At 48.0% G+C, this 20,818-nt stretch overlaps 2 protein-coding genes across 4 annotated transcripts in view; one reads left to right on the forward strand and one right to left on the reverse strand.

Annotated features, from left to right (window-relative positions):
- Positions 1 to 459: 459 nt before the first annotated feature.
- Positions 460 to 16,451, forward strand: Chrna3 (cholinergic receptor nicotinic alpha 3 subunit). The gene is made up of 6 exons (XM_020157563.2): positions 460 to 600; positions 2,362 to 2,501; positions 2,624 to 2,668; positions 3,899 to 4,008; positions 8,614 to 9,625; positions 15,080 to 16,451. The coding sequence occupies exons 1-6, from the start codon at positions 555 to 557 to the stop codon at positions 15,206 to 15,208; spliced, it is 1,482 nt and encodes a 493-aa protein (XP_020013152.2). The 5' UTR covers positions 460 to 554; the 3' UTR covers positions 15,209 to 16,451.
- Chrna5 (cholinergic receptor nicotinic alpha 5 subunit) overlaps positions 16,406 to 20,818 on the reverse strand; it is a 30,556-nt gene continuing 26,143 nt past the window's right edge. For all 3 annotated transcript variants that reach the window (XM_074061528.1, XM_074061527.1, XM_074061529.1), the window contains one exon: positions 16,406 to 20,357. In XM_074061528.1, coding sequence (XP_073917629.1) covers positions 20,196 to 20,357 — 162 coding nt within the window. In that variant the 3' untranslated portion in view covers positions 16,406 to 20,195. The remainder of the gene's footprint in view (positions 20,358 to 20,818) is intronic.

Genomic DNA, 20,818 nt, shown 5'->3' on the forward strand with positions numbered 1-20,818 from the left:
GAGGCCAGGTGTTATTCTGGACCAGCCGAATGGCTCAAGTATAGAAATCCTGCTTTACTGGTAAGCGTGAAGACCTGACTTCAAACCCCAGTAACCACCTCCCCCCCAAAATTAGCACAAAACACGGGAGCCCTTATTTTAGAGGGTGCACTACAGGTCCTTCCACAGCGACCTTCTAGCCTAGCGGTCCCCAGTCCCCTGCGGACGCCAGGGACAGGAATTCGGCCCTGGCAGAGGTGACAGTGCCCGCTTGCACCGGGTCAGGCGCCGAGCGGTCTGCGGGCGCCACAGGGCACAGGGCGAGGCGGCCGCGCACGGGGACTCGGGGTGCGGTCCCGCGCGCCCCGCGCAGGGCTGAGCCGCCTCCCGCCTCCGCCCCGCCCCTCCCGGGCGCGCCCCGCCACGCCCCGCTCCGGGGGCTCCGCGCACCCCCGCCACGCCGGGAGGAGCCCCGCGCGCCTCCGCACGGCTTGGGATCCGCGGGCTGCGCGGCTCGGGACTGCTCGGCTTCTCCGAGGGTCGCCGCTGTCGCCCGCCAGCCGGGCCCGCACGCCATGGGCGCCCGCCCGCTCCCGCTGCTGTTCCTGCTGCTCCTGCCAGGTCCGCGCGCGGGGTCCAGAGGGACGATGCCCCGGGTGCAGAGGGGACCCCGCGCGGGGGACGGGCCCGGGCACCGGGGGTGGGGACGCAGCGCAGGAAAGCGGGGTTCCTGGGGTACCCAAGGGTGGGCACGGAGCACTGGGGAGCGGAATCCGGGGCGCAGTACCCTGGCTGGGGACGGAGCGCGGGGGAGGGGGAGGGGTACCCGGGTGGGAACCGAGCGCGCGGGCGCGGGGACCCCGGTACTGGGGATGGGGACGCAGCGCGGGGGAGCAGGGCAGGGGGCTGGGGTACCCAGCATGGGGACGGAGCGTGGGGAGTTGGGGGCGCGGTACCCGGGGTGGTTGGGGCCCGGGTGTACTTAGAATAGGGACGCTCCGCGGAGGAGCAGGGTCGGGGTTCCGGGGTGGGGACCGAACGCGGGGGAGTGGGGTCGGGGACGCGGTACCCGGGATGGGGACGCAGCGCAGGAGAGCACGGTTGGCCCCCGGGGTACCGAGCATGGGGACGCTCGGCGAGGGAGCAAGGTCCGGTACCTGGGGTGCGGACGCAGCAGGAGCGTTGGGGAGCGGGGTCGGGGGTTGAGGTACCCAGATGGGGACCCGGCACGGGCGACCCGGAGGGCTTTGCCTCTGCCCTGTGGGCTCAGCCCTCCCTGAGAGGCTCGGAGGAGCCCGGACCCGGCCTTTGTCCCCGCGCAGCAGTTACGGGTTCGAGTCCCCACCTTGCCGGCCACCCTCAGGGACTGGTGGCCTGGGGTTCTGGCGTCTTCATCTCGAGGCCGCCTCGTTTTACGAACAGATGAGGCAGCTGTGGCCAGAAAGGGCGAGGCCATCTGGGGAACACGGAGTGGTTTCGGGACTGGGCCCGCAGGGGCGCGCCTGCCTCTCGTCCCCATTCTCTCTCCGCGTGCCTGGCCTCAACCGGGTCTCTAAGGAGCCGAGCTCCCAGCTGGGACGGAGAGGCGACCTCCAAATTCAAGGCCTGAAGAATTGGGTCCGACTTCCCCAGGATTTCCCTCCCTGAGTCAAGGTGCCTCTCATATGTTGAGGAGGGGCTTGTGGACAAAGCGGGGTGCCCGAGGGTCTCACAGGGCGAGGGACTTCCATCGGATGTCAGACAGCATCCGTGGGATGTGCAGGACCCATGGGTCACACTCAGATGATGGGAACCACCAGGGACCTGACTTCTAAGAAAACTGGTGGCCAGACCTCTACCGGATCCTGGTGGGATGAAGGGGGAGTTGAAGCCCAGGCTGCAATCTTCTGCCGGATGGAGGCAGAGGGGGACCCTGTCCCTGTGGGTGGACTGGCCACCTTTCCCTTTTGGAAGAGTGAGTGAGTGCCTGTACTTAGGCATCGTTTGCACACACCCTGACCTGTAGTAACAACGAAGGTAAGAATAACTAATAGCTTTCCAGCTGTTACTGTGTGCTGCTGAGCCAAACACATCATTCCTAACAACCCTCTTAAGCCACATGGGTTCACATATAATGTTTTTTTTTTGACAGATAAGGAAACTGAGGTTCAGAGAGGTTAAGCTACTATCCTAAACTCACACAGCTCCCAGTGATGTGTTAGGATTTATGCCAGATCTGTCCACCTTCAGAGCCCAGGCTTGTTAACCACTGACTCTGTGTAACCTAAGTGACATCCTTCTTGAGCCTCACTATCCCAGTCTGTAACTTGAGGGATTAGGACTAGCCTGAAAGCCTGGTGGGAGGAACAAGTCCTCAGGGACTGACAGGGCTGCCTCCCTCAGTGGCCAGCACCTCAGAGGCTGAGCACCGTCTGTTTGATCACCTGTTTGAAGATTACAACGAGATCATCCGACCTGTGGCCAATGTGTCTGACCCAGTCATCATCCAGTTTGAGGTGTCCATGTCGCAGCTGGTGAAGGTGGTGAGTGCTGGAGCCACGGGAGCCATGACTTGGGGGTACAGGGCTGCTGGCGGGGAGGGCTGAGTTCCCAGAACCAACCTTGTTTTTGTCATTCACCTGTCTACTTCAATCTCTTTTTCTAGGATGAAGTAAACCAGATCATGGAGACCAACCTGTGGCTCAAGCAAGTAGGTGACCAGGCTCCATGCGCTGCTGCCCCCTGGTGGTAACTGCTGTAGTTGCTGTCAGAGAAGGAGGAGGCCTGTAGACTGCACCACTGGGGGGGGGGGCAGAGGGGGCGGGCCTCCTGGAAGGACAGAAGGTCCTGACCCCTCAAGTCACAAACGGACCTGTAGAGCCTTGAGAGAGACCTCCACAATCACACTGCTAAATGAGACAGGCCTGAGATTGGAGCTCTGGCCCCCAACTCTTGGTGGCCCTGAGGCCCCCTCTTCCCATTCCTCTTGCCAAAACCTCACCCTTAAGTCAGAACCGGATTCTGTGGCATTGTTAGCAGGAGTAGGGGCTCTGCATGTTCTTGCTCAGATTGAGGATAATGAAATTGGCTCCCATGAGTCCTCTGGGGGGTGGGAGGGGGCGGGGGAAGAGGAGGCTTCCCCCCAATGGCGACCCTCTACCAGCCCAGCTGGCTGAGTGGCCAGCTCCTGCTGCCTCCACACTCAGAGACACACTTTTCCCTCTGGGGCTATACCCCCGCCTCTCTCCCCCCAGTACTCTGGACCCAGACATGCCTTGGGCCCCAGTGGGTCGATGGCCCCTCCTCCAGAACCTTTCAAAGTTGGAAAGCACCTTCTTACTGTGGCTTGCTCAGGGACTTGTCTGAAAAAGTCCCTGGCAAGCGATTTTGCTTTTGTTTTGTTTTGTATTTTTGACAGTACTGGGGTTTGAACTCAGGGCCTTGAGCTTGCTAGGCAGGCGCTCTGCCACTTGAGCCACTCTGCCAGCCCTTTTGTTGTTTTTTGAGATAAGGTGCTGCTATGTATACAGACCAGGCTGGCCTCAAACTCATGATCCTCCTGCCTCAGCCTTCTAAGTGCTGGGATTAGAGGTGTGCATCACCACACCCAGCCTGGAGAGCCATTTCAAAGTGACACAGATAGCAGAAGCTTAATGCATGGACCTGGCACTAGAGGTGACTAGAAAGCACTAATCATTGGTGCCTCTCTGGTCCTTCCACCATTGTGGAGGGAGGGCTCCCCTAGGGAGAGGAGGTGACTTGCACTGTTTCCCTGGACACCCCCCATGTGAGGAGTTGGACCAGCATGGTCTGCTCTGTGGAAATGTGGCTTGGTGACCCAGGACAGGGGTGAGGAGTCACCAAGATGGAATATTGAGAAAAGTGAAGCCAGCCTAGTTCTTCTGCTGTCTCCTTTTCCCTCCCTGCCTCCTCCCCCCAGATCTGGCATGACTACAAGCTGAAGTGGAACCCATCTGACTATGACGGGGTGGAGTTGATGCATGTCCCCGCAGAGAAGATATGGAAGCCAGACATTATGCTGTACAACAAGTAAGGTGCCAGGGGGAGGGGGATGAAAGAGAGCAGTGGAGGGAGTAATTCAAGTATGATAGATTTGATACATTGTAAGAACTTTTGTAAATACTCCAGTGTACCCCCACCCAGCACAATAAAAAAGAAAGAAAAACAAACAAACAAACAAAAAACAAGTAAGGTACAGGGTAGGGGTGGCTCACCCTGCCGAAGCAGCACTGCAGTGGGTTTTGAAGGTCACGTAGCATCTGAAGCAGGGGGGGGCAAGAGAGGGTGTCACAGGCAGCCAAAGTGACCTCACTAGCTGCACTGTGGGACATGAGGCTGCAAGACTCAGGGGACAGTCCCAGTGTGTGCTGGGGAGCCTTGGATGTCGGGGGAGGGTCTTAAATATAGCATCTGTTCCCAGCTCTGTGCAGACAAACAGGGGTGGGAGGGGATGACTCCCTTTTCAACGTCTTCTTTGAGAGAGGACATGGGTGTGGGGGAGGGGCACAGCAATGCGCCTGCCCCAGGGAGTCTTAGATCACCAGCCTGCTGGTTGCACACTAAGGAGCTTTTGAAAAATACAAATGCTTGCATTTAAAATATTTTCTTCTTTTTTCCTCACTGTCTTTCTAAAGTTAATATGCATGATATTATAATCATCCCTATATATGCATGTGTAATTATATCACTCCAAAATTTCCTACCTGCCTCACAGAAACCCTGAGTCAGTGGGCATCGGGTAGGCCCAGAAGTGTGTTTCACCAGTGATCCCAGGGGCTAGGATGCCAGCTTGTTTAAGGAACCACTGATCTGGGCCAACCCTTAGATCTCACAGGTGGTGAATGGGGCCCTTCGTGGATGGTGACTTCATTCCGTGGATGTGTGACAGAGCCGGGCCTGGAGTGGCCTCGGTTCCTCTGTGGCAGCTGTGAGCAGTGTAGGTAGGAGACTGACACTGTGATAGGAGCTCAGCCAGACACCTGCTGGTCATGACCTCCTCTCTCCCCAGCAGCAAACCTGCCAGCAGGCCTCTGCCACACTGCTCAAATGTCCCCTCCAGACACCCTCCCAGGGAAACCTGAACGATGAGCTAAGTGGAGTTCGCAGGTGTAGAGTAGGGCAAGCTTTCTGGGCCTGTTACAGTCCCAGCCAGTCTGGGTGGCTGTCCAGAAAGCTGCTAGCAGGGCAGTCCCTCTGGGTGGGTGGCTTGGAGCCTCCTCTGGCCCCAAAGCACTCATCTTCAGGAAACACCTCCTGTTTCTCTCTTCCAAAGGTCCCTCCTCTGCCAGTCTGGTTTTGCTTATGTGATGCCTCCAAGCCTACCTCTCCACCCTATGCCAGCACAAACCTGACCTCTTCTCAATTAAGCTTTCATTAGGCAAACATAAATGTCACCAATAGTACATACTGGTTTGTTTTCCAGGTGTTGATAACCATCTTTTCCACCTGTGGTTATGTTTAGCCATAGAATGTTTTAACCATTAAAACCATTTTGGGGGCTGGGAGTGTAGCTCAGTGGTAGAGCGTTTGCTTAGGACACACAAGGCCCTGGGTTCAATGCCTATCACTAAAAAAACAAAACAAGCGAACAGCAACAACAAAAAATGTTTTTCAGCAAAATGGTTCATATAGAAGTAGTTTCATCTGACACTTCAAATTGGATTTGAAAGGGTCCAGTATAAGGAATTTTCTTAGGATCTGCTGCTGAAAATTGCTTCAGCCACACCTCCAGTCCACTTTGCTCTGGTTATTTTGGAAATAAGGTCTCGAAAATTATTTTTCCAGGCTATCCTCAAACTGTGATCCTCCTGATCTCTGTCTCCAGAGTAGCTAGGATTACAGGTGCCTGGCTAGTTTTTTATTTGTTAAATGGGTTTTTTCCTTCCCTTTTCCTAATTCTCTCCTAAGTCCTATCTTAGAACTTAGGAAACATCTTCTTGTTATTTGGCCAAATTATTTTTTGTCTTTTTCTGTTTTTGACTTATGTGTTCTTTTGGTCTCTGAAGATTTCTTGGTTTTCTGTGGCTTTGTTGGTAATGTCGGGCTCTTGGTAATTTTCATGCTTCTGGGTTACACAGCTTTTCCATGTTGTAGTTTTCTTTTGAGATGTTCGCGTGGAGTTCTGTTGCTCTTCTTTAAGTAGGTTGCCTTTGCTATGCTTTTTAGGACAGGTCCCTGGAAGGGACAGAAGTGGTCCGGGTGGGTCCTTTTGCTTTCAGTTCCCTTCTCAGACAGTTACCTGGAGATGGGAGCTGACCTCCGTGGCAGCCACCCGGGAGCCTCTGTGACCACCTGTCTCCTCTGGACACCAACTACTTCTTTCTCAACTTGACTCTTTCATTGCTTTGTTTTCTCCCCTGTTCTATTTGGATTCTTCCAGAAGCAGCTTCTGGGAAGGGAGTTTGGGGAAGAGGTTTCTAAGACCCTCACGAGCCACCCAGCCTGACTGACTTCACTGTAGACCCCATGTGGATTCCCAGAGGTTTTTTTCATCTGCACCCCAAATTAGTACCTGTGGGGCCTCTCTACTTCACTGTCCTCCTGTCAAGGGTTCATCGCAGCATGGGGGTCTCTTTTGGGAGGAACGACCACTCGTGGAGCTTTTGGGATCTGTAGCTCTCAGGACCTGAGAACCCCTTTTTATTTCTCTTGGCTCCCTCTACCTGGGTCCCTCAGGTCCCACGGTGGCCTGAGTCCGCACCCTCAGATTCTGAGTTTGGGGAAGCCTGACTTTGTGGTTGGTAGAGATTTGTTCTTTTGCTACCATAGTTGTCCCAGTTTTCTGAGGGAATTTGGAGAGATTTTCAAAACCTCCTCCATCTTGATCATTCTCGTACCTCGATGCATCTCTGTTCTTGAACTTCTGTATTAAAGTGACACTTCTGTTATGTTGGACCTGGACCCCTCCCCCTTGAAGGTGAGTTATTGAAAACTCTCCATCTGGCCCTAAAGAAGATAGACAGCCTCCTTAAGCCATGACCCACTGGGAAGTCTTACCTTGGGAAGGTCAGCGGGTCATTGAAGATTATCCCGTCCAGTGACTTTCCTGGGACTTCACCCACCTTCTTTCTCTTCCCCCAAGCTGTAAGCGGCTGGGGGCTCCAGCTCTCTTGCTGGGGACCCCCTCCATAGAGCCACTTCTCCACAACAAACCCTGAGCTGGCGTTTGAGCCGTCTCCCCGCCCAGCCATTTCACATCGTTCTTTCCTTAGAACAACTTCAGCTAACATTTGCACTCAGTCTGCCTTTTCTTTTAACTGACTCGTGTGTTTTGGCACTATGGTGGCTCGGACTTGTCCTGCCTCTGCTGTCACTCACCTCTTGGGTTTCCTATGGGACTGAGATCTTCATTTACACTTTTGGACATGACTGAAATAGTCAAGACATATTTACCACGTGCCCTGTGTGACTGGTGCTGTCCCAGATCCCAGTCCCCAGCTGGCTCCTCATATTTTCTGTGTCCTAAGACACAGATTGACTGTTGACACTGTCCCGGTTAGCAAATAGGCCTTCTGATCTTGGCAGACAAAGCCAGGGCCTTTTGTGGGCAGTGATTACAGTGGGGAATCCCCGAAAACCAGCAGGAAGGAGCACAGCAGCCAAAGTAGGCCCATCTCTCGTATTTGTCCTTTGGGCACACACACATGTTGGTGACTTCTCACTTGGGATCCAAGTTCTGGATGGGCAAGGTTCTGCCCACAGAATGTCCGTGGACCTGAGCAAATCCCTCTGACCCTCAATTTCCTCTTTAGTAAAACACGGGTTGGACTAGCATAGGGATGGGAAAACTCTGTGAGGGTCAGCCAGTGAAATACTTTAGCCATTTGCTCTGCCCTTGTAGCTCAAAAGTAGCTCCCACACTAGAAAACGAGTGGGAGTGGCTCTGCTCAAACAATAACGTATTTATGGAAGAGTTTGCCAACACCTGAGCTGTGAAGGTCCCTTACTTGGATCCAGAATGCCATAGAAACCTGTCTGAGAGGCCTCTGTCTTCCCAGGGCTCCCGAATGCTAACAAATCCAGTAGGACTGGTCCAGGACATATGAGCTCTCAGTGGGAGGGACATTATTATGAGGACCAATCAGCTTTGAGGAGAGTGGGGAAGCAAGGGAGGGTGGAGAGGAGTGGGGAGGGCAGAATCAGGATTGGAGACAGGGATCCTGAACCACCTGACAAGGTGAGTTTCACGATCAGGGCTCCCATGGGTGCTCTGCGCAGCCCTTCCCAGCGCCACCATCTTGTTTCACACATATGCAGTAGGGACTGAATGAGAGGATGATCACAAGGTCCAGATCACAGTGACAGCAGGTAGCAGATATCCCCCAAAGCTGTGCAAACACCTGCATCCAGGACAATTTCTATCTCCTTTTATGTAATTAATGGGGTAGAACCCTCTCCTGGCATTTGGGAATGGGAAATGGTATGGTGAGCTGGTGCCCCCGGGGGTGAGGGGTATGGCAGATTGTGTGTTGGAAAGGGGACAGTGAGCCAGGTGACCTACCATGGCACTTCTCGCTCTCATTCAGCACCTTGACAAACCGTTACTTGCCTTTTACCTGCTGGCAGCCTGAGAAGTGGGGCTAGATGACGTGGTGGTGACGACCACGTGTTCTGTGGTCCTCTGTGTCGTTGCAGTGCTGTTGGAGATTTCCAGATCGATGACAAGACCAAAGCCTTGCTCAAATACACAGGGGAAGTGACTTGGATGCCTCCGGCCATCTTTAAGAGCTCATGCAAAATCGACGTGACCTACTTCCCATTCGACTACCAGAACTGCACCATGAAGTTTGGCTCCTGGTCCTACGACAAGGCAAAAATCGACCTGGTCCTGATTGGCTCCTCCATGAACCTCAAAGACTATTGGGAGAGTGGCGAGTGGGCCATCATCAAAGCACCAGGCTACAAACACGACATCAAGTACAACTGTTGCGTGGAGATTTACCAGGACATCACGTACTCGCTGTACATCCGACGCCTGCCTTTGTTCTACACCATCAACCTCATCATCCCGTGTCTGCTCATCTCCTTCCTTACCGTGCTGGTCTTCTACCTGCCCTCGGACTGCGGCGAGAAGGTGACCCTCTGCATCTCTGTTCTCCTGTCCTTGACCGTGTTTCTCCTGGTGATCACAGAGACCATCCCGTCCACCTCCTTGGTCATCCCTCTGATCGGGGAGTACCTCCTGTTCACCATGATTTTTGTGACCTTGTCCATTGTCATCACGGTCTTTGTGCTCAACGTGCACTACAGAACCCCGACCACGCACACCATGCCCACGTGGGTGAAGACCATCTTCTTGAACCTGTTACCCAGGATCATGTTCATGACCAGGCCAGCCAGCAGTGAGGGGGACGCGCCAAAGCCGAGGCCCTGCTACAGTGCCGAGCTGTCGAATCTGAATTGCTTCGGCCGCGCGGACGCCAAAGGCTGCAAGGAAGGCTACCCCTGCCAGGACGGGATGTGTGGTTACTGCCACCACCGCAGGATAAAAATCTCAAACTTCAGTGCCAACCTCACGAGAAGCTCCAGTTCAGAATCTGTCGATGCTGGGTTGTCCCTTTCTGCTCTGTCACCGGAAATCAAAGAAGCCATCCAAAGTGTCAAGTATATTGCTGAAAATATGAAAGCACAGAACGAAGCCAAAGAGGTAAGGGTATGGTTACTTTCCTTTGATTTTTTTTTGTTGTTGTTGTCGTGGGAGTACTGGATTTTGAACTCAGAGCCTACAACTAAAGCCACTCCACCAGCCCTTTTGGACTGGGTACTTTTGAGATAGGGGCTTGTGAACTATTTGCAAGGGCTGGCTTTGAACCACAATCCTCCTGATCTCTGCCTCCTGAGTAGCTAGGATAACAGGCATGAGCCACCGGCATTGGCTGATATGGTTACTATTATATTCGTTCATTTATTCAACAAACATTTATGAGTTCCTTCTGCAGCAAGGAATAGGATAGGGGCTAAATTAGACTCTAAGCTGTGTGTTGGTGCACACCAGTAATCCTAGCTACTCAAGAGGCAGAAGTAGGAGGATTGTGGTTTAAGGGCTGTCTGGCAAAAGTACAAGACCCTGTCTGAAAAACAAATTGAAAGCATAAAGACCTGGGGGTGTGGCTTAAGTTGTAAAGCACATGGTAAAGGCACTGAATTCAATCCACAGTGCAGAGGAAGAACAGATGAAAGGGAGGAGAAAGGGAGGGAGGGAAAAGGAAGAGAAGGGAGGGAATGGAAGAAGGGAGGAAAGGGAGGGAGGAGGGGGAAAGAAAAGAACGAGACAGCAAGTGAGATCAGCTGGATTCTGACCAGCTGGTATTTACTAGCTGAGCTTGTGGTTTTATTTTTACTTTGGAGTTGTGTGTTTTCCCACTGAGGTGTAGATGACATGAAGTGCTGTCCTTAAGTGTGTGGTTCAGTGGATTTTTACACAGCAGGCCCCCTTCCAGTCAGCTCCTCCCTCACTTCTTTTACATTTGAGCGTTGCCTGTTCTTGAACTCCGTGGACGTGGAATCACATAGTATCAACTTTCCTATCTGACTTCTTTCATTCCACATGGTGTCTTTGAGGCTTATTCTTGCTGCTGTTTCTTTTTTATTGGTATGTAATACTCCTCAATATTGCTAGGCATGATGGTATGTACCTGTGCTGCCAGCAGTCAGGAGACTGAGGCAGGAGGATCCTGAGTTCAAGGCCAGCCTGGGCTATGTAGCGAGACCCTGTCTCAAACAAACAAAAACAAAAATTCCCTGTGTGACTATGCTGCCTTCTGTTTATTTATTTTACAATTGTCAGACATTGTTTTTTCCAGTTTGGGACTGCTATGGGCAAAGTCACTAAAACCATTCTTGTCCGTGTCTTTGGTGAAAATCTGCTTTTATTTCTCTGAGATACACATGCAGGAGAGGAATTGCTAGATCTTTGGGACTTTGGTGGAAACCAGTCGGCACCCCCTCTCCCATCCCGGCAATGGACAGGAGTTCTGGGTGCTTCTCATCCTCCCCATGCATGTGAAGGGTCACCCGCTGCTGTTTGAATTAGAATTTCCCTCTGAGTGACTAACGTGATTATTGGCCATTTGGATCTCTTTTGTGAAATATCCATATTATTTTGCTCTTTTTACACTGAGTGAACTTCTGTTTTCTCTAAAAATCTTATGCCAGAACTAATGTCAAGTATAAGAACTGGAAAGTGTTACACGAAACTGTGTTGTGTGTGGGTGTCCTGAATGTCACAACCCTCTGGATGCCCCCCAGGTTGCCAGGATCTCCCTCTATCATTTTAGAAGTCTTTGCTTTAAAACGAATTGGCTTGGCCTTAAGTTGTTTTGCTCAAATAAACTCTACTAGATTGAGTTAGAGTGAGGAATTTTCGTCTTTAATGCTGGCTGGCTCACTGGGTCCTAAGGTGAACGTCACAGTGTCCCATCTGCCCTGGCTGTTCTATCTTGTAATCTGCAAATGTTCACACTTGGTCTTACTGGTCTAGCTCAGAGTTAGGATGAGAATTGGGTTAGCAAGTTGGAAAACTGTTAGGGAGCTTGCCTGTGGTGCTATGCAAGTGCTGTTTGTTGACAGCAGGTTTGGGTTTTGGTTTGTTGAGACAGAATCTCATCATGTAGCCCAGGCTGACCTTGACCTCAGTCTTCCTACCTCAGCCTCCCAAGGGCTGGGATTACAGGCTGTGCCACCACTCCAGGCTCTGACAGCAGTTTTGACAGTTGATCACTCTGTCATCTGTAGTCTTGGAAATGTGCATAGATCAGCCTTGACTTTATTGTACTGAGACAGTTTGCTTTCTGCTTTGCTGATATGTTCATTTATTCTCATCGGAACCTGACCTTTGAGCAATGATTTTTTCAGCTGACTTGTGTTGTAATACTGTTTCATCAGGGCTAAGTTTTTACCATCTGATCTAATGTTTTCCATTTACTTGTGTTTCCTTGGGGAGTTTGGATTTTTTTCCTGAGTAGAACACATGAAAGCCATGTGCTGTTTTATCTTCTGTTGGTTGTTCCTAATTTACGCCCACACTCAAAGCCTTTTTTCATCTTTTCAGCATCTGTGTCCTGCCTTGCACCCACTCTCCTTCCCCTCTACTGGTCCTCACAGCCTTTGGCTACACGGGTGCTTTAGCACAGGGTGTTAGAACTTTACTTCTGGATTTTTTTGATGTACTTTGTCTTCTTTGCCATTCATTTTTTAAAGCCTACTATGAACATCATTACATTTACTTACTTTCTACCTGTATCTTATTGCATCCCCCTGGATTTATTGGCACACCATCTCAGAGTGTTTATAGGCAAGCTTCACAGGCCAAGAAGGCTAAATTTATTGTGCCTTCGTTTTCAAGGATGTGTGTAGCTGGATATAAAATACTAGTCTTGACTTCCTTTCCTTATGTACTTAAAAAACATTGCGGGTTGGTCATTTTGCCTTCGTGTCACTTTTGGAAAGTTGTAAGCTAATCTGAGTGTTTATGTCTGTGTGAGTTACTGATTTGTCTAGAAGCCATTAGAATTTTATATTTGTAGACAAATCTAATAACACTGAACATATTGTCTAGGCTCATACCTATAATCCTAGCTACTCAGGAGGCAGAGATAAGGAAGATCTCAGTTCAAAGCCAGCCTGGGTAAATAGTTCACAAGACCCTATCTTAAAAAACCCATCGCTGGTGGAATGGCTCAAGTGGTAAGACTGGCTGCCTAGCAAGTGTAAGGCCCTGAGTTCGAACCCCAGTGCCACCAAAAAAAAACCATACTGTCTAGTGTTGTGGGTCTCATCTCTTCCTGATGCTCCCCAGGGTGGTTCCTTGGTCTCATTTCTCCCCTCTCTGCTTCTTTCCTGGGCTGGAGCTACCCCACCAGGTGTCCTTCTCTTGAGTTCTTTGTTACAATTTTCTTTTAGCTGTTGTGCCTGTTATTTTTCACACCTTCCATACTTGGTTCTTTTGTCAGTCACGTTTCCAGTGTTCTCTTGTGTTCAAGGATTGCATCTTTAAGTCCTTGGCCTGTCTGCTCTGTGAATGTTCTTTCAAATAGCTAGGTTTGCGTGTCTAGGCCCTGTGAATTTCCCCTTTTCTGGGAGCCTCAGTCCTCTGTAGTGAATTGTTTGGGGAAGGGGCCAAAACTCTGCTCCATAAAACTATGGACCCACCTGGCCACAGCTTGGGTTAGGTCACCCTTCAAGAGTACTGCCTCCCCGTCAGGTGATCCTGTCCCTAAAGGGACATCTGGCCATCTCCCACCTGACTCTGCTCTCCATTCCCTTTTGAACTCAGTCTTTGATGTGGGAGGAGAGGAGGGAGGCCTCGCCCCCTTTTCCCCTTCCCTCCCCCCAATTAATGGCACCTTCTGGTCCCTGCTCTTCCTCCTGCCAGGCTTGGTTCCCATGGCCCCTGAGCCTGCATCTCAGGGCTGGGAGCGGGGTGGGGCAGACTAAATCGTTAATGTCGTAGGGGACAAAAGAGCACCACTCCAAGGGTCTTTAGCCCCCCTCCATGGAGACCTCCCTAACCAGATCACCACCTCTTCCTGCTTTCTGGGAGCCTTTGAGTCTCCTGTTGCTTCTGGGCCAGCTGTGGGGCTGGGCTGTGTGAGGGAGCCAGGAACGTGGGCCAGCCCTCTTCTACCTGACTCATTATTAGTTCTGAAGTTTCCAGAGAAAAGCCAGTATCATTGTGCATTAAATGATTTGCGTTAGATACAAAATTCTGTCCCCCAGCTCCTTTCGCAGTACTGCCTGTACCAAAGGCCTGTCCCACCACATCCAGCCCCAGAGGGAGACTTATACAGGGATAAGGGCCATTTTTAAAATCAACATTAGTATTTAAAAAGTACCATGAAGGACTGTGTGCTAAAATAAGCCTGTGAGACAATACCATTCTGATTCCCATTTTACAGATGAGGAAATTGAGGCTGAGGGAGAAGATGGAATTTTCCCTGTGGTCTTCAACTAGAAAGCAGAGCTGGAATTATAATCAGATCAAATCAAAATTTATCTTCAAGCCTCTGCTTTTCCACTCCCCTGCCTCCTAGAGCCTTAGGCTGGGAAGGAGTCAGTCTGTACTGGATCTGAAGCACTGACACACCAAAGTCTCAGGAATCCAAATGAAGTAACTTGTGGCAAATGGGGCACACAATTCTAACTTTACCTATGCCTCTCAGTGTCACTGAGAGAACACATTTACTCAAGTTTATAATGGTGAAATAAATCCACATCTCCTGGCCCCATTGTGGTACACTTAATTGAATTACAAAATTGCAGGCTGCCTCTTTATTATGTGATTATTGCTTCAAAATCAGTTGATTCATGGGTTCCTTCCCTCTCAATTGAATTACGCTTTCTTTGCTCTGAATTGTCTAGGAGCTTAATCTCCATACAATTCTCCTTCTTGGTTCAAGCCTAAATTGAAGCTGTATTATGTATAATTCTTAGTCTTGCTTTTTCTTCCATCTTTTACCTCACTGTCAGCAATTATTTCTGATGCTCAACCTTTTCAATAACTGTGCAGTATTCCATGATACTTTTTGGCTGTACAATTGAAGATGACACTTCGTTAGGGGACAACTTAGAGGCGAGCACTGGGAAAGAAAAGGATGGTAAGCTGATGTGCTGATTTCATTTCTGGAACAGATGTTAAAAGGAAATTAGTGTCTAAAACTGGCTATGAACAAGTACTATGAAACAATGGCTAAGGACATTGGATTGTATTGGCCATTCTAACACAGGCCCCAAATCCTTCCCCAGAAGCATAAGTAACTGGTTTTACAAACTTTACAAAACTGGAATTCGGTTTAGAAAAAATAGGTTATGAATACCAGCACTTGGGAAAGTGAGGCAGGAGGACTATGAGTTCAAGGCCAGCCTAAGCTATACAGCGGGACCCTGTTTCAAAGAAAAAAAAATCAGATTTGAAACAGAGCCAACATGACACATTTTATACCTATTTCTCTACTGCATGAAGAAAAACTTGAGAATGGTAAATTTCCTCAGACTACATCAATTAGAAAAAAAAAAAACTTGTGCATTTTGAGATAAAATTCTACTACGAAGTATTCAATATTGAAAATGTATTCACTTTGCCTTTCCTTTCTTTTGTTCTTAGATTCAAGATGATTGGAAGTATGTCGCCATGGTGATTGACCGCATCTTTCTGTGGGTTTTCATCCTGGTGTGCATTTTAGGGACAGCAGGATTGTTCCTGCAACCCTTGATGTCCAGGGATGACATGTAGCTTACTCTGTGTGTCACACACTTTCTGTAATCAAGCTACCAGCTTTGTTTTTGGCACTTCAAGGCTTACTTTCTAGTTATCTTGAGTTTTGGCAAAAAAAAAATTATGCAAGAAAAGGCTTAAGAATATGTTATGGAAAAATGAGCATTAGGTAGCCTTTTGGTAAGGTAAAGAAATGTCAAAAAAAAAAAGTAGTGTGTTTGGGTTATGGCACTTGTCAAAATGGTTCCCCCTTTTTAGTGGCTGAACCCTAACTGGATAGAAATTCCTGTTCAGAAACATGAAAATCCCTTAGTTCAACCTCCCTAGAGTTCCCAGTGGCTTTTCTTACCTTGTCCATAATCTCTTAGAGATTTACACTCTCAGCAGAAGTCCCACTGCCACCATTTCTTACTGTGCACTTGTTCTTTACTGTCTTGCAAGAGTCTGAGGACCACTCACTCCTCCATGTCAGCTACTTATCTTGCATAATCCTAAATTATCATGCCATGGTAAATTATACCCAGCCACACATTCATTATTAGTGAACTGTCTCAGTCTGTTCTGGCTGCTCTAAGTTACCATAAACTGGGTAGCAGATAAATTTATTTCTCATAGGTTAGGAGCCTGGGAATTCAAGATGGAGGCACCAGCAAGCTGCAGTGTCTGGTAAGGACTCTCTTCCTTCCAGTTGTGTCTTCACCTGCCTGAAAGGGCTAGCTCTCGCTCTGCAGTCTCTTTTATAAGGAAATTGATCCTGTTTATGAGGGTGTGACCTCATGGCCCCCTCATCTCACAAGGACCCACCTTTAATACGATCTAGACATTGGGTACGAATTGTAGGGGCACAGATTCAGATCATACCATGAATCTTCAGAGCAGGTTTCTCAACCTTAGTGCTATTAATGTTTTGTGCTTGGTAATGATGTAATTATGTGTGGGGGTGGGGTGCAGGACCTTTGCAGCACTGTGGCCTCTGCCCACTAGTGTTGATGACATACTCCCTCCCTCCCTCACCAGTTGTGACAACTGGAAATGGTTGAGAAGCACTACTTGAGAGAAATTATCAAGACTTTCCTAGGCTATTCTGATTTTGAGTGACAACTAACAGATGATTCACAGAGAGCACTTTAACATCACTAGCCATGTTTTTCCTATGCAAAAAACAAAAACTGACAGCTGCAGCCCACTGTGACGCATGTTCCAGTAAGTCAAAAGGAAGGGCTCCTTAAAATTTATTGCTACACAAAGTCTTAGATAACAGTAATGGTGATAGTCGAGATCAGGGATGAACACAAGCTAACATAGCTAGTAACTTCCACCAATCCAGACTCTTAGCCAGCTGTTCATCACTGTATCAAAATACCTGAGGTAATCAACTTAAAAGAATAAAAGTTTATTTTGGCTCATGTTTTCAGAGGTTGCAGTCCATGGTCACTTGACCTGTTGCTTATCGTGGCAAGAAGAATGCGGCAGAGCAAAACTGTTCACCTCATAGCAGCCAGGAAGCAGAGAGAGAGGAAGGGTAAGGGGCTGGGGAATCTTAGACTTTTTTTAAGAGCACATCCCAAGTGACCTAACCTCCTTCCACTAGGCCCTGCCTCCTAAAGTTGCTACCACCTCCCCCAGAGCACCATAGGCTGGCAACCAAACCTTTACCATATGGGCCTTGGGGGCACTTATCCAAACTATAGCATTCTACCCTTGACCCCTTGTCATCTCATAATGCAAAATGCAGTTTGTTCTTTTTCCAAGAGTCCCCCAAGTCCTTTCCAAAATCACTCAGGAGTCTGAGTCCAAAACCTCCTTCAAAACTCACGTCCAAGTCAGCTGTGAGCCCTTGTAAAAATTTAAAGACAGTTACATACATCCAAGATACGATGGCACAGGGTAAACACTCCTGATCCGAAAGGGAGGAATGGTGACCTAGAAAGGAAGGACTGAAACCCAACAGGGCAGACATCAAACACATCTCCACATCTGGCGTCTGGGGCACAGTGGCAGAATGTGGGATTCCAAGGGCTTGGTAGCCCTGCCCTGCTGGCTGCAGCCCTCACGGCCACGATTTTGGGCTGGCTTTGCTTGCTGCATGCAGCTTCCCTCAGCAGGTGGTCCATGTTCCTGGCATCTCTGACTTCCTGCAGTCTCCACTGCAGCATTGGCTTCACTCTCACAGATTCACACATCACCCTCTCAGGGGCTGCTGGCAGGGTTTCCAACTTTGCCACACATTGCCTGGCCTCCCAGACCTTTCTTTTGAAGTCTCAATGGATGCTTTAAAGACTCCTTAACTCTTGTATTTTCCATGCTTGCAAAACCAACATCATGGGGACAGCACCAAGGTCTGCCACCAGCTTGAGCTGTACAGGGCCCACTTGAACCAGGACTCAAACAGCCTCTGAGTGCCTTGATTGGCTGAATATGGCTGAGGAATTTCAGAGAAATGATTCCCTAGAAGGCCCTGTGTGAGATAGGTACCCTTAGGGTCTTTTTTAAAAGGAAAGTCTTTGAAATGAGTTTGTACCTTTACACCTTGGAACCCCACCTGCCACGGGTGGGGTCTTGCAATTCCTAAGGAGTCCTCAAAGGCATCTTTCCTACTCTCCCAGTGCAAAGCACTTGGTAATCTTTTTAGCAAAGGTATCTCCTTACAGCACCTTTAAATACACTCCTTTTCTGGCTGAACTGAAAACAGTCTCAGTCTTTCTGCTGTGCTTGCTCACTGTAACTCTGGCAAAAAGCACCCAGCAGTGCCCAAACCATAGCGTGAATTCTGTGCTGCCTTAAAATTTCCTCTGGGAGAGAAACTAGTCATCACCTTTGAGCTCAGCCTCCCACAAAGTCTCAGGGCATAGACAAAAGGAATTCTGTTTCTTTGCCTGACATAACATGAGTGGCCTGAGTCTAATCCCCAATAATCTCTATTTCCATCTGACACCTGCCGAGCAGAACACTTACTGTTCATATGTCTACCAGCATTCTGATCTTCTGTGTCCTCACCAGACTCATCCGTTATGCTTTGTTTACAACATTCCGGTCTTTCTTTAGCCTGCTTCTCCAGACTTTTCCAAATTCCTCCCACCAACCAATTCCAAAGGCTCTGCATCATATCGTACTCACAGCAAAGGCCCCACTTCTTGGTGCAAATTTTGTGTATTGGCTTTCTGTCACTTTGAGATACTTGAGATGATCAATGTAAAAAGAAGAAAGGTTTGTTGTGGCTCAGTTTCAGAGTTTTCAGTCCATGGTCTCTGGGCATACTGCTACTAGGTCTGTGGTAAAGCAGAACGTCATGGCGGGGTGCATGTGGTGGAGCAAAGCTGTTTACCTCATGGTGGCTGAAAGTAAAGGCCAAAGGGCTGGAGTGCATGTGCCTTTCAAGGCCAACTAAGTACCCAATTCCCTGCCCTTAGGCTCGAACTCCTAAAAAAGTGCCACCACCTCCTAAAAATCCCAACAGGTTGGCAACACATGGGTCTTTGGAAGACATTTATCCAAGCTATAGTACAGACATTCACTCATTAAATGACATTAAATACCTGCCTACAATAAAATGCACATTAGGGGAGAGGTTTTTTTTTTTTTTTTGTCTTTTCTTTTTTGGTGCTGGGATCGAACCCAGGGCCTCACGCATGCTAGGCAAGCGCTGTACCACCGAGCTACATCCCAGCCCTAAAATGCACATTAGACAAGGTTTCCCTCTGCCTTCCAAAGATAGTTGACTTGAACTCAGATGGGTTACTAGCTGTAAGTAAATGAAGTGTTTATTATCTGAAATTGAATACAAGGCTTCTATCAGTGTTTTCTTCCTAGTTATAGGTAAATCAGACATTTAGACATGAAATTTAACTGCTTTGCCTGTGATACATTACACTGTACTGACTGCTATATATTGTACCTAGTGATAGGCTAAGACTAGATTACATCCAAAGGCCCTTTCAATGCTCAGGTTCTATTATTTGATTTTTTTTGAGATGGAAGACAAAAATTAAAACATTGCAGGTATGTAAAGTGTGCTTATACCAAGTTAGAATACTATCTTTAAATTTGGAAGATGGCTTTTCTCATAGAACGGTCACCATGCTTTTAAAATGGGATTCATGTAATTACAGCAGACTATTCTAAGATCAAGGGTAAAGAGATGCTATCACACCTTATCCAGATGGCTCTATTAATTGTGGGGAATGTGGACAGAGGGACTGAAATTAATGTTAAGGATATGCTATTATGTGTCCCAGGAGTTTTCTGTTGTTTGACTTTACAATGAAAGGTGGGCTACAAAAATAGTTAATACAGAGCTACTCAGTTTAAGCATCTAAAGAACAAAGTAAGCCTTAAAGGCGTTCTAATCCCCATTTTTCATTTACTAAAACCGTTTCTATTTACTAATAGAACACCAGCATCACATTAAGTCATTACTGTACTGAGTAGTCAGCTTCCGTAATATAGCAGAATAACATAGTAAACATTAGCTGTTACTCAGTGAATACAGGATGAAAAGAGTTTCAAAAAGTATGTGTCAGATGGGACACAGGTATAGTGCAAGGATTCAGGAGACTGAGATAGAAGGATCACTTGAGCCAGAAGTCTGAGGCTGGCCTGGGCAATTTGGCTAGACCTGGTCTCAAAAATAAAACAACAACCAAAAATACTTTTACTAAATCCTGAAGTTCTTAAATCTGTCTCCAAATACAACTGGATTTTCCAGCACTCAAAGGATGAACATCACTGGTGATTGCAAATTAGTATTACTCTGCTAGGATATAAGTATTACATTTTCAATAGTACAGTTAGGAAAAGGTTTTGCTGCTATTTCTGGTTATTACTTCAGTCATGCAGCTAGATGTTCTATTGAACAATATATTAAGATAAACCAATGTTAGCAACTGTTCAATCTTTTACAGCTTGCACCAAATCTTAAACACAATTTCACATTTTCATAATCATATAAGTGCCATAAGAGATGTGTGTTTGCTAACTAAATTCATACCACAACTCTTAGGAAGCTTCATTTATTTGTATTTCCCATGTGGACTGGTACTACTATATTGGCCCATTTATAAATAACAGGAACAAAAAGCCCAAGAGATCCCACAATGGAGACCAGAAGAAAAGTCCACAGAAATATCCGATCAAGAACTTGGGCTATGAATTTCCAGTCTTCAACAACCTGTTGCAGAAAATAAAATAAAAACATTAAATATATAAATATAAACTCTGTACACATTTTAAAATACAACATGCTGAGTTAGAGGCTCAACTGTTTTCTGTCTCCAAACAGAAAGTGACCCTGAGCTCAAAGTTCAGGGTCAGAACTACCCTGGCAGTCTATAACAAATCCAGTCTCCTCAAAGGTTGATGGAGTAGCTCAAGTGGTAGAGTGCCTGCCTTGCAAGCGTGAGGCCCTGAGTTCAAACCCTAGTACTGCCAAAAGGAAAAAAAAACTCAAAATTTTGTTTTACACATCAGCTTATGATATATTACAAATGGTTCAACAGACTTCTAACAAAATGTACTACTTGGATATTTTATACTAAAAACATCTTACTATATAGTTATTTCTAATAGTTATTCTTGCCCAATAAGTAGCATTTACTTCTTTTAATATTTTGAGAGACAGAGGTTAACTTT

Source organism: Castor canadensis, chromosome 19 (assembly GCF_047511655.1).
Source record: "Castor canadensis chromosome 19, mCasCan1.hap1v2, whole genome shotgun sequence".
NCBI lineage: Eukaryota > Metazoa > Chordata > Mammalia > Rodentia > Castoridae > Castor > Castor canadensis.

Excerpts from the sequence above, each read along its gene's own strand:
- Chrna3 (XM_020157563.2), top strand. The coding sequence starts at position 555 with ATGGGCGCCCGCCCGCTCCCGCTGCTGTTCCTGCTGCTCCTGCCAG. Across the intron at positions 601-2,361 it reads GTTCCTGCTGCTCCTGCCAG|TGGCCAGCACCTCAGAGGCT; the intron begins GTCCGCGCGCGG and ends TGCCTCCCTCAG. Across the intron at positions 4,009-8,613 it reads GACATTATGCTGTACAACAA|TGCTGTTGGAGATTTCCAGA; the intron begins GTAAGGTGCCAG and ends GTGTCGTTGCAG.